Below are 14,074 nucleotides of genomic sequence, written 5' to 3'. Positions count from 1 at the left end.
TTTTGTTCTCACCTTTAACTGTTAACAGTTTCTATGGGGGTTGTCTGCATTAAAAAAAAATGTTTGTCTGGAATCAAACATAAAGTGATGTATTGCAAAATATTACAGTTTCAATTATGTACAGTTAAAGCATTTAAACAACAATGCATCAAAAAGCTTCTTGGCTTTAAAACCAATATTGACTTCAATCCACTTTTTCCTTGCACATTCTTTTCCGAAGCGAAGTTGCACCATCTTTGAGTCTGTGTTGACTCAGTGTACTACCGTCAACCCCAGCCTCAATTCCTGTTAACTTGGCCATTTCACCGTGCAAAGTGCAGAACTGCTGACATGTTCTATAGTTTGGACTGTGTCATTGTGTTTTGGCTTTTCTTTGCCTTCACGAGTGACAAATGTTACGACTACAGGATAAAATACATATCTGCTAAACCTTCATCCAGTAAATTTGATAAGCATGATATGAAAAAAAAAATAGTTTTACCTCATTATTTTCTTATCAACACTAATCCTAGTCTAATCCTAGCATTTAATAATAGACCTTCCATGATCTTTTTTAAAAGAACAATCAATTCAAAGACAAGTGAATAGATAAGTAGATAAAATAAAATAATAAAAAGTGCAAAGAAATAATTTTTCCTTTGCTTTTTTCTTGGTGCGTACCTTAAAGGGTTAAAGTGACTTAAATTGATCCCCAAAATGCACATCATCTCTATTGCTATTTACTAATTATAAAGACACTAAGAAAAACTAATTTAAGCGGATTTTTTCCCCTACACATAATCAGTCTTGTAATTTTAGACCAACATTTACAAAGTAATACTTTTTTTGTCACAAGAAATTATCAAAAGACCGCAGCACGTCTTAGAACTACAATCTCTTAAGAAATGTGGTTGTGGATCTTTTTAAAGATTCACTTTCTAATTTGCTTTCATTTTTTTTTGTTTCAATTATATCATATAAAAGTACTAATGCCCATATGACCATGCAGTAAGAAATAACAGTGCCCAGACTAGAATTTAAAGTCATACCTCCAGGCAAAAACTCCAGCGCACACACAGAATGAAAGTATAAAATGTTTTTTAATGTATATTTAACAACAAATACCCCAGTGACTATTGATGTTTCGTCTCTGAGGAATCTATTTCTCCAGTATTTCTGAGGGCATGATATGAAACCACTCACACTTATTTTCTCTGTTTTTCTGCTCTTCTTCCTCCGTGTCTCTCCCTTGCTCCCCTCTCTCTTTCACCGTCGCTCTTAAAACATTTATCCTCTGTTTTCTCCTTACAGGCCCTTTGTGCTTTGTGATGTTGGTTTTTGCAGCTTTTTACTCACCAGAGTTGCCATTTATGTTTTATAGATGCCAGTGGCTGGGAGCACATTTGAAATAGTACCATTTCCTTGTGACTAATTGTCATTGCTTGCGTTACTCCCTTGATGTCACTTTTGCCTCGTCCCCCAGGAACCTGTATGTGTTTACACCAAGTTTCTCTTCTTTCATCCATTTCTATCTTGTTCATACAAACACTTATGCCATCCCAAATACCAATAGCTGTGGCACTAACGGTAGAAGTATACTTTTGAGTTAAGAGTTCAGAGACTGGAATGCAGTACCTCATCCAGAGTCAATTCTCAGACCCAGTCATTTATTTCTCAGCATATCTCAAGACCAGCCAAATGGTCGAATTGCAATTAGAGGCTTAAATTATTTATTTTATTGTCTATAACCCAATGTTTCTCTATCTATCTCCAAAGGTACAATGTGTTTACAAAGGTGTTAATATCGTGTGCCGTGCTAATTTAATATCGCAACTAAACATCCCTGCAGTGTTGAAGCCACATCTCAGTGATTTTAATTAATGATTGCATTTGTAAGACTGATTTGCAAATGTGCGAGACTCTTGACAAAGCTCTTTTATGTTACTGCAGACGCCTCTAAATTCTGCGAGCAGAAATGTTTTCCCAGACACACTAACACTGCTCTATCTTTTTCTATGACCAGATTGATTATGCACAATCAATAATGGTTTGTACATTTGTCTTCTCTCTTTGGGCCATCTAGGATACTGCAGGCAAGGTGCTTGACCGCTGGACCATCATGTCCCGAGAAGAAGAGATCATCACCCTGCAGCAGTTTCTGCGCTTTGGTGAGACAAAATCCATCGTGGAGCTGATGGCCATTCAGGAGAAGGAAGGTCAGGCAGTAACAGTTCCCTCCTCCAAGACAGACTCCGGTATTAGGACATTCATTGAAAGCAACAACAGGACCCGCAGCCCAGGGCTCCTGACGCATCTAGAAAACAGCAGCCCATCGAGTATTCATCATTTCGAGAATATCCCCAACAGCTTAGCCTTTCTCCTGCCCTTTCAATACATCAACCCAGTCTCTGCACCAATGCTTGGTTTGCCCCCTAATGGCCTGCCAATCGAACAGTCCACCCTACGGCTCCGGGAACCCAGCCTGCCGAACCAAGGTGAGCAGGTGGAGACCAGCGAGTCAGAAGTGTCCCTGTCGCCCTTCCGCACAGGCCAGAGCCCAAGCCGCGGAACCCTGGGATCAATGAACAACAGCATTGAACCCAAGACGGAGCCCAGCAACAGAGCATCGCCCATCTCCCCGGCCCTTTCCACCCAGCAAGGTCAACAACAGCAAACACCGTTCCAGCAGCAACAGGGACAGCGAGAGTCCCAAAATCAGTCTCAGCAGTCCAACAGCTTGAGTGACAGCCACGTCCACCACCACTTTGTAAAAGATGAACAGTCCAAATCCATCACCCATGGCTCTTTTTCCTCAAAAATGCATCGTATGCGCCGCATGGGATCTACTTCTCGCAAGGGTCGCGTGTGCTGCACCTCTTGTGGCAAAACCTTTTATGACAAAGGCACGCTTAAGATACATTTTAATGCTGTTCACTTGAAGATTAAACACCGTTGCACCATTGAGGGCTGCAATATGGTGTTCAGCTCACTACGCAGTCGCAATCGTCACAGTGCCAACCCCAACCCCAGGCTGCACATGCCGATGCTGCGTAACAATCGCGACAAGGACCTAATCCGTGCCACTTCAAGCAGCGGTACACCTGTCATCTCAAGCAGCAAAAGTGGCTTTACACTCACCAGCCCTGGAAGGCCACCGCTGGGTTTCACTACTCCACCAGTAGACCCCATGCTCCAGTCACCCCTACAAAGCCCACTGGTGTTCCCTTCTTTGAAATCAGTGCAACCAGTTCAGCCAGTGCCGCCGTTCTACCGCACACTCCTGTCCCCCGCTGACCTCGTCAGTCCTCCAGTGTCACTGCCTACCAGCCCCATTCTGCCCACCACCACTAACAGTACCAGCCTGATGGACCAGCAACAGCAGATCCTGGCTGCTGCTGCAGCTGCGGCTTCACACAATAACGTACACATGTCAGAGGCCGGACCCATGTCCCACCGTTTACCTACACCTACTACACATCAGGACCTCACCAGTGGTAACAGTGACCCCACACCAAAAAAGAAGCCTCGTAAATCTAGCATGCCAGTGAAGATTGAGAAAGAAGTTATTGATGTGGCTGATGAGTATGACGACAAAGATGAGGATGACGACGATCACATGAACCAAAATCATCACCATCACCAGTCATCGCTTCTTCACAACAGTATAAAAATGAATGGAAATTGTAACATGAACAACAGCGGCAATGGTAATGGGAACCACAGTGGTGGTAGTGGGCAGCAATCCCCTTCTCAGGATGAAATGAGCCCTGGCTTAGCTTTAAGAGGAATGATGCGACAGAGCGAAGATGAGTGCAGAGAAGGGAATGGTAGAGACAGCAGGAGTGGACTGGATCTGCGGAGCTCTGGTGAATTACGTTGCATGGACAGCTTCACCTCTGAAGATCAGGACCACGAAAGAGACTTTGAGAATGAATCTGAAACATCGGAGTCCAAGATGTTCTATCGTGACGAGCTCATGGATGTGGAGGACCAGCACAAACACAGCAGGGGCGGAAGGGGTCTAGACAAGGAACACGATGATGAGGGTAGTGAGGAAGCCCATTTAAGAAAAGAAATGGAGGGCAAGGGCCATTCGTCACCTTCTCCTCATCAGCCCCCAATCAGGATCAAAGAAGAACTCAATGATCCTACCTACGACATGTTCTGCATGGGCCAGTATGGTATTTATAACGGAGGCATGGCAGCCGCAGCCGCCGCCGCCGCAAGTATGGCTGCACTGCACGAGAACTTTATCTCTTCGATGGGCTATGGTGCCAGTCCGCCCAAATTCCCATCTTCTCATTCACCAGAGGGAGATCCATGCTCGAGCCCTGACCCCAAGAACTGCTATGTGTGTAAGAAGAGCTTCAAGAGCTCCTACAGCATGAAACTGCACTACAAGAACGTCCACCTCAAAGAGATGCATGTGTGCACTGTGGCTGGCTGCAATGCCGCCTTCCCTTCCCGGCGGAGCCGAGACAGGTTGGTGCTAGATTTTGCTTAAATGTATTTTAATTGTGAAAGTCACAGGTAGGTTCAATGTAAATGTAAATATAATAAATGTTTAATATAAATATATATATATATATATATATATATATATTATAAAGCAGGGGTTCTCAAAGTTACCTGAGGGCCAATTTAGGAACCCAACATTGGACTGAGGGCTGCCAAAGGAAAAAAACAGAAAGAAATCCCATTTGTAATAATTTGACCAGATTGCAGTTCTACAGTTAAGTAAGTAATATAAGCGTTAATATAATGTACTTTAAGCATTAATATAATAACGCTTTATAATTTACTGGGTTATTACCCAGTATTTTGGCCATTGTTCTTACCTTCTAATTACAGGTTAATACCAAGTAACACATTTCTGTTACCATATATTTACTGGGTAAATAGCATGTAATTGGGGGCTGTAGCTGCCTGCTTATAACCCAATAATACACTAAAATTCACCATATAGAAACCAGATAAATACCCAGAATTTTTGTTCACACTTATTGGTGTAGCTCCTGGATTAAAACTATCAACTGTAATTCATTGCGGGCCGCCAGAAATGTTTCTGCGGGCCGCCATTGGCCCCCGGGCCGCACTTTGAGAACCAATGTTATAAAGGAATAGCTGTGTTAAGGAAAGCCATTAGATAACAGGTGCAATATGTAGTAGGCTGCATTTTTGTGAAAAGTTCACTTGATGAAGAAAGTTCTTTTGATGCAAGTAAATCAAGATTAAGCCACAGTATTTAATTAAAGAATGACACGTATTAGCATAAGCTATCACCTTGCATATGTTTGCTAATGGAACACAAAAAAAATGACTCAGGGACATCTGCTCCATGTCAGTCAAAGTTCAGAAGAGTTAGGGTGTCAGAACGAGAAGTACACACACACACACACAAGCACTAGGCCTTACCCATCAGCCCTCCAGCTGCAGGGGTGCTGTTTACTTGCCCTCACTCCCTCACCTTGTCACGGAGCGGTAAAGGCGCATATATTAACAAAGACAGCAGTTTGTCAAACCGCTGCATCTATTAGCGCATTAGGAGGTGAGGCTAGCCGTGCTCACCTGGGCTTGTTAGCACATATCAGTCCCACACACTCACACGGCAGAATATATATACGCTACAGCCTCACCAGCAGCAGGCTGATGCTATATCACATGCTGGAGGTACATACGATGCACATATGAACAACTTTTACCGGAGTGACTTGTACGTGTTAATTTGGCTAGAAGTAGCTTGAATTTTATCAAAAAAAATTAATGGATATCAAAATAATATGAACTCATAATAAAGGCTGGGTGAAATCAATCTAAACCCCACTAAAATACACCATACTTTAACCCTAGAACACTATGGCTCAAATTCAAAACATCACTAACGCCGGGTGTTTTTTACCCGAGATAATAAATGCACCCAATAAAAAGTGCTTGTCATCAAAATATATCAAAATATGACAATACATGACAAATTTGAGTAGCGTTCTTTTATTTTAAACCGTGTCATGTCTAACAAAATGAAAGAAAAGCATCATGAGGGGACCATGCATATAAAAATGCTCCAAAATTACTGGAAAATTAGGAATTTGGGAACAAAAAATGTCTGGAAAAAAAATAAAATAATGAAGATGAAAACTTGGTTTTCAAGAAAATCACATACATTTATTTACACCGGGCAATGGTGTTCTAGGGTTAAGTGTAAAAAAATACTCTGTTCATTTGTTATTTAGCTGCATTAGGCATGAATTTTTTTTACTTTTTATCTTTTAATATACGTATATGACAAGTGAGACTTAAATTTCACTGAGGGGCACGATACAAGTTATTGCATGTTTCCAAATAAACATTAAAACACCCCCTCCCCCCTCTTCAATCACTGTTACCGACTTACTGCTCCCTTTCCAACCCCAAGCCTTTATCACATTTGTTGTTTCAGTGGCATCTGTTCAAAGCAATTGTTCGTTCATTAGCAGCATGTAAATAGAGCAGGTGATTCTGGGACTCAATTAGAATGAATACGGGAGGGGGGAACAGAGCAGGTGACAAGTTAGCGTTATCGAAGGTGCGACCCTGCTGTTCACCTGCTGCAGCTGTGCCGACAGCAGCAAGATGACAGGACGTGTTATTTCAGCATCCACTGCCTCAGTGTGCTCTGCTGCTGCCACCAGTGATTTTGTTAGCTCCCTTCTGTTGACAGGGCTTTAGAAATAGAGAGCGCCTGAGGCACGACCAGCATGCTGTGTAACACATGCATCCACACAAACCTTAGCTTTTAGTCATGCTGTAAATGCAGTTGTTTGGTAAAAGGAAAAAACAAATATCTTACCAAATAATCATCTAATCTAAAATGTCATTTTTTTTGCAATTTTGCATTTTACTGGGTAATTTAATGAGGAATTACAAGGCCACTATTAATCCACAGATATAAGTGACAAAGTAAATATAAAGTGATTTGTCCTTTCATGCTCCGATCCCCCACCCCACTGTACACCTAGACAGAAACACACTGCTCCTTCCATACCTTTTCAGTAGGGGAATAAATTCCTGACAGCACATGGGAAATATTACTGTGCCGCTGGTTCAAACACACAAGAAAAAAAAAAAAGGACATTGCACAGCTAAAGGAATCCTGGGGCTTTGAGGCAAGTCAATACACAGCCCAGGCTCTCATCACATCTGTCCCTGGATAAACCGCTAATGATATAATGCATGTTTGAGTATAATGGTAGCAATAAAAAAGAAAAAAAAAAAGGAAAAATAATTTGGTTGTTTTCATAAGACCATTTGCTCTGATAAGATTAAGAAACTGCAAAGATCTCTGCACAGAATAACGTTTAGATGTTTATTACGAGCAAATTAGACGAAGTCAAACTCCATTCTTGCTCCTAATATGATTGTTTTGCTGTGTCAATTAATAGGCAAAACCCTGGCAGCGTTTCAGCTCAAATGCATCCACTTAATACGCGACACAAAGTATAAAATAAAGAAAGAATTAGTGGACCTACGTTTAATTCTAATCTGAGGATGGTAAAGCAGTGGTTATGGTGTTTACAGCTGAACACTATGAGCAGAGTGATAATATGCAGTCCTGCCCCCCCCCCCTCCCTCCCTGTCAATACTGTTGACATCCAGCAGCAGGAAAGTCTTGAATACGTCCACATATATGTATCTGATTAAGCCACTGACACACCATCAGACACGAGGATCTACACCTCCTGTATCAAAGTGAGGAAGAGAGAAGGAGGAGTTTGAAAAATAAACGATTACATTGTACGGGTACGACACTGTTAATGTGCTGCTGTTTATTTAGTTTAATTTGTGTGTATTCCAGCGCTATTTATTAGACTGTTGAACGAACAAGCAGATCACACACACACGTGCTTAAACGGACGTGTTTAATTGCGATCCGTACACCCTCACACATACAGGAAAGGGTAATTCATTGTGCCCTTGAGCAAGCATGTAATGTGTGTTTTGAGTGTAAAAACAGAGAGCAACATCAGTGTGTGTGTGTGTGTGTGTCTGTGTGTGTGTCTGTGTGTGTGGTTTTTACAGTGGGGTGTTTTTCCCTGCCTCCTGGCTGCCTGCTGCACGGAGGTAAATGAGTGCATCTTTTTTTTCTTTTTTTTTTTTTTGTGTGTGGGGAGCATTGTGTTGAAGAAGGTGCATGATTAACTGCTGGAAAGATGCACATACCAGTAATCATTGCCATTATTAGCCTCGTTAATCATATTTTTATTTTTTTAAGCGGGTGACGAGTCTCGCCTTACTAACGTCACTTACACCGGCCTACTTCGCTGATGTTTTTAACCTTCGCTCCGCCGTTTTGACCCGCTCCTACTGTGTGCCACTGCAACGAGTAGGTGTCCTCTTTCTTCCGCATTCCCACGGCGCAGGAGCGCACGGCCCCGTCGTGCCTGCACGGGCCACTGCGAACGGGGGGGGGGGGAGGGAGTGAAGGTTAATTATGTCGGAGAGTCTCTTTCCTTTTCCCTCTCCCATTCTCTCTCTCCGTCTCCCTTGGTCCCTACACGGCATGTGGGCCCCGGCTCTGTTGCTCCACAATCAGCTCTCTGTTTGTCTCTTATAAACAAAGGACATGCTGCTTCTCAGAGAGAATATGTTAGCAAAAAGCCACTTAGCCCAGTAAAAACATCTGCTGATTAAAAGACGGAGAAACACGAAAATATAAAATTCCTTTAGTTTAACGGTTTCCTTGTGATGTGTTTTGTGGAGAATAAGGGGAATAAGTTCATTCTAAACTTAAGTACATACAGACTCCTACACAAGCACCCTGTTATCAAAAGAATTCCATATAATTGCATATTTAAAGGTGCATTATGTAATAAATCTAAAGCAACTGGACATAAAATCTCAGGAGAGACTCAGGAATAATGTTCATATAACAAACTGAACTCACCAACAACAACCGTACAGCCAAAATATTTGCATTAAAGGTGCCATATGTAAGAATGTGGCCAAAAACGGCTACTACATTCAAATTCAAAATTCCGAGGTCTTTTAGGTTTCGTTTTCTGACGTAACTGGCAACCCGTGGTTGCTCGGCAGCTGAGACTCTACTGACTGCAATGATTGGTGGACGGCGGTAGGTGGCGCCACATGCCAAAACATGATTTCATAACATAAACATGATTTGCAGTCTGCAAAATGTTTTTTTTAATGCAAATATTTTGGCTGTACTGTTCAGTATGTTATATGAACATTATTCCTGAGTCTCTGTGACATATTAGGAGGATTGTATGGCCAGTTGCTTTACATTTATTACATAATGCACCTTTAAATATTATAAATTAATATTTTGCAGACTGCAAATCAAGTTTTTGTTTTGAAATCATGTTTTGGCATGTGGCGCCACCTACCGCCGTCTACCAATCATTGCAGTCAGTAGAGTCTCGGCTGCCGAGCAACCACGGGTTGCCAGTTAAGTCAGAAAACGAAACCTAAAAGACCTCGGTGTTTTGAATTTGAATGTAGTAACCGTTTTTTTGGCCACATTCTTACATATGGCACCTTTAATGTATGTCCGCTCTTTTATTCAAGGGTATTTTTTTGTTTTGTTACCGTGCTATTGAACACACTGAAACAATTCGAAAGGAGAACTAATGGTGACAGAGAGTGATAAATGTTACTCAAACTCTTGTCCACCCACGTGCACCCGAAACCTCATAACACACCCTAAACGACAGGAAAGACAAAGAACCACTGGTGTCAGTTTAATACCACTCAGCTTTCCATCTCATTTAGACATTATGAGTCATTTAGCCGCCGTATACACACACACACACATACACACACACACGCGCAGTTTCACACGTATAAACAAACACAAGGGCAAGGGCCATCAGATGATTAACGCCAGTTGGGACAAGCGCGCACTCGCTCTGCCTCCTCTGCACAGTCAAAAATGGGCTCTCCAGAGGCCTCCCCCATCTTTTGGGCGAAGATGAGACTGTCAAATTGGTTTGCCAGCCACATTACTGGCCAACAGGGAGGTAGGGGATGAGGAGGAAGGAAGGAGGGGGGGGGGGGGGGCTTGGGCTGTAAGGAAAGATAGAATGTACCAAGGTGGAGGCATGGAGGTGAAAGGATGGAGGGGAGTAGGAAATGGGGCAGAAAGTCTAAATCTGATAAATGAAGGGATAAGTGCATTATACCCCCTGTGTGTAGATGACTTATTTTGATTATTTAGGGCATGGAAGCAACACAGCAGTTAAATAATGTTTGTGCAAATAATCTCTCCTCTTCAGATATCATCAGATATTCAGAAAGAGGATGTATATATGTATCTATACATATATATGTGTGTGTGCGCGTCTGTGTGTGTGTGTGTGCGTGCGTGGTGGTTAACTGTGCATAGTTCTTCACTGAGCGACTGTTGTAACATTCTAACAATGTGAGTGACCGTAGCAGATAGCGATGCAGACTAACTACCGCATGACATTTTAACGTGTTTGACTTGAGTAGCTTGAAACTGAGATAGCGACGGTTAACTTAGAGCTTATTAGCAGTGTGAAGGTGTTGTTTTTTAGAGATGGAGACATGTTGCAAAAGGACCTGCCTACTTGAGCATCATCAACAGCATCCTGAACTTCAGGGCCCGTCACGTGGTGACAACACCGCAGAAACTGCATCCATTATATATATATATATATATATATGCGTTATATATTGATCCGTGATGATGGCACGTTTCCAGACATTCTTGGAACATTCGGGCTCCTCACAGCCAAGTGTCCACATATGTATTTGACTAGACAGGGATACAGGCTCACTGCCACGGACCTTGAATCATGACTCCCATACTATAGCCATAAGCTAACACCATATGGGTGCAACTGAACTATCTGAGGATAAAAAAATAAAAAAAAAGAACAAAGGATTTATACGGTCTTTTTGATCTAAGTCCTGCTATATGGAGGCAGTATATTTCCAGGTTTTCACACACACACACACACACATCTTGGACACTGTATCGAATTCTGGTCCTGACAAAGTCAGTGTTTGCCAGAAAAGGTCCAAAAGAGGTAACACACACACACACACACACACACACACACGTATACACAAAAGCAGACACAAGCATGTGTGAAACACACACACACACACACACACACACACACACATGCAGTGACAGCAACAGCCAATCAATTCGCCGCCCCCTCTCTCTCTCCCTCTCCTCAATGCTGACGATGCTCGAGTGGACAAGGCTCCTGGTTGCTTGATTCACAGAAAAGGGTCCCTCAAATGAATGTATTTTTACCTTTTGCAGGACAATGTCGGATAGGGAAGTAAATAATTAAAGGAAAAGGGACCCTTTTTGACTGCATCAACCCTGCCACTGCTGGTAAGCTCTACTATCCATTTGTGTGCCCTCCCTGCATGGAAACCCTTCACATTAAAAGGCACTGCGTGTTTGCATATTTTGTTATATGATTTACATGCTGACCTCAACTGAGAGTAGCACATGTCCGATCTCACACCGGTCAGTAGTTGCTTAAATTCCCACTGTGTGTAATGCAGGGTTATTGTGACATTATGTGCTGTGGGTCCCCCCCCCCCTTTTTTTTTTCTTGGTTCAACTTGGCAGCTATGAAATTGGAGCCAAATGGCACTGAATTAGATTTTTCAAGCTCATTTCACCTTGCACTGTACATAGCATGGCTTTTGTATGCTTACTGACATCCTCACTAATTGCTTAAGCATGGCATATTTAACTTACTTTCATCATCAGCTGTAGCACATTATGTGATACAGTTTGCTTTGTGTTTGAGGGAAAAAAAAAAAAAAAATGCCCATCTTAATTAAATCCAGGGCTACATAAAGACATGTTCACTAAGGTGCTCGATTAAGCCGCATCCAATAGGGAGCGAATGCGATAATGCTGTCAGGGCCTAGTGCTAATATGCTATCCAGTTCCCCTCGATTATCACATTACCACAGCTCGAATCAATTGATAAACTCCCATTCAATATGGTGGAGTATTTAATTGAGTCAGAGTCTATTGGATTTGAGGACTGTGCTGTGCAGACATGCTGACAGCAGTAAACACTACCAGGGTGCTCTCTCTGTCTGCGCTTTGTTAGTGTGCTGTTCTGTAGAGAGCTCCGAGGCAGACTGCTCTTTATTTTGTGGATTTTTTTTGTGAACATTGATAATAAGAATATGCAGTGGTTCCTTGGTGTGTAATCTCTATAACCTGGTGCCATTCCATAGAATTGAGATAACGTGACAATTTCGAAAAAAGAAAAGTGACATTAGTGACATCTAATGGCGAGACTCTCGGTGGCTCCTCGCATATCAGAATGGATGTCGGGTTTTTTTTTGTGTGTGTGCAATAAGCTTCCACTTCAAAACTCAAAATGCATGCTCTGGCTGGTTTGTCTGTTCAAGCTGCTCTAAGAACATGGTGGCGCAAGATGACGGCTTCCTTGCAGTATATACAAAAGGCTAATTTAAAGAAATTACACACATTAATTGGTATTATGTTACATTTCTGCCCATAAACCATCCTAGATGTTACTCACTGAAGCCTTAAGTACACAGATGGAATCATTGTGGATAATCGTCTATGTTCTGATCGTCAACTACTTTCTCTTTACCCACATTAGGCACAGCTCCAACATAAACCTGCACCGCAAACTGCTGACCAAAGAGCTGGACGACATTGTCCTGGACCCCCAACTCACGCCACTGCCCAAGGACCTGCGGGCCGAGTTACTGGCCAAGATCTACGCTGGGCACCACGCGGGCTTGGACCCCGTGGCTGCGATGGCCTTCGGAGGTGCCAGCCTCGGACCAATCGGCCTGAACCATGTCCGTTCCCCCATGAGCAACCAGTATTCCCACCACCCTCTCAGCCACGCACTTAAAAATCACCACACCAACGGTTTCTCCCAGGGCCAGCCAGACGACTACATGGTGCTGGACCTGAGCACCACCTCGAGCGTTCAATCCGGCAGCAGTGTCCACTCCTCACGCGAGTCGGACGAGGGCAGCGACGAGGGCATCCTACTGGACGACTTAGAGGAGGAGGATGGAGAAGAGGACGAGGAGGAGGGCTACAGCGAGGGAGAGGACTGCTCCCAGCGAGCTGAGAGAGGGCAACACGATGACACTGGAGAGATAAGAGGACATGGTGAGGGGTTGGAATCTCCCTCCTCACCATTCCTCCTGTCGTCCAACGGGGGCAGCAACGGCGGCAGCAGCGGGATTCTCTGCAACATCTGCCACAAAATGTACAGCAACAAAGGGACTCTGCGTGTGCACTACAAGACTGTGCACCTGCGGGAGATGCACAAGTGCAAAATCCCCGGTTGCAACATGGTGTTCAGCTCCGTGCGCAGCCGCAACCGACATTCTCAGAACCCCAACCTCCATAAAAACATGCCCTTCTCGACAATAATAGACTAAATAATGACTTTCTACTCTCTACCCTCCTGTCCGTCAGCCCACTCCTCCCTTCATTCTTCATCCTTATCCCTCCTCAAATTAGCTTTTTAACCCCAGCCCAGGGCCACCAAGTACAGGCTAAGTGCTTGTTTGCCTCCTGCCCATCCTCTGTAAGTCATAGCAAAGACATTTGTACGTCCCTCTATACAATTCATTGACTCTAAATACAGTTAATTATTGTGACCTTGGACTTTTTTCTTCTTTGGAAGAACAGGATAACACTCTTGAGTGTGGAGTTTGGTTTATTACAAGACTCCAAACCCTTTTTTTTTTTTTTCATAACTCCCAGCATCTTTCCTTTCAAAACTGTCCCTCCCAACATGTTTTTATGTCCATCTCCAAAGAATCTATTGAACCTCCTATTTGTGACTTTGCCTGCAGAAATAATAGAACTAAAAAGAGAAAAAACTTCTTGTTGTATTTGTGTAATGATAGCTTTTAAATGAACCCCCCCCTAACAAAAGCATGACAGCTTCATTTGTAAATAATGTCCCAAGAGGCTTTTGGTGTAAAAGAGTTGTGTTGATGGTTGGTTTTTTTTGCTTTTTTTGTTTTTTCCTCAATCCTTATGGTTTTATGTTACAATCCAGTACAATACTTCCAGCTATAGGCAAGAAAGAGGTAG

The 14,074-nt window shown here is 42.9% G+C and overlaps 1 protein-coding gene across 1 annotated transcript in view; it reads left to right on the top strand.

Annotated features, from left to right (window-relative positions):
- bnc2 (basonuclin zinc finger protein 2) overlaps window positions 1-13,410 on the top strand; it is a gene marked incomplete at its 3' end in the record, with an annotated part of 88,152 nt that extends 74,742 nt beyond the window's left edge. The window contains exons 4-5 of the mRNA XM_083909584.1: window positions 2,063-4,461; window positions 12,609-13,410. Of these exons, the coding sequence (XP_083765710.1) occupies window positions 2,063-4,461; window positions 12,609-13,410 (3,201 nt within the window). The remainder of the gene's footprint in view (window positions 1-2,062; window positions 4,462-12,608) is intronic.
- Between the last annotated feature and the right edge of the window lie 664 nt (window positions 13,411-14,074).

This window comes from Microchirus variegatus, assembly GCF_963457635.1.
Source record: "Microchirus variegatus genome assembly, chromosome: 23".
Lineage (NCBI taxonomy): Eukaryota > Metazoa > Chordata > Actinopteri > Pleuronectiformes > Soleidae > Microchirus > Microchirus variegatus.
The sequence above is the reverse complement of the archived record's forward strand: the minus strand, read 5'-3'. Positions and strand labels throughout refer to the sequence as shown.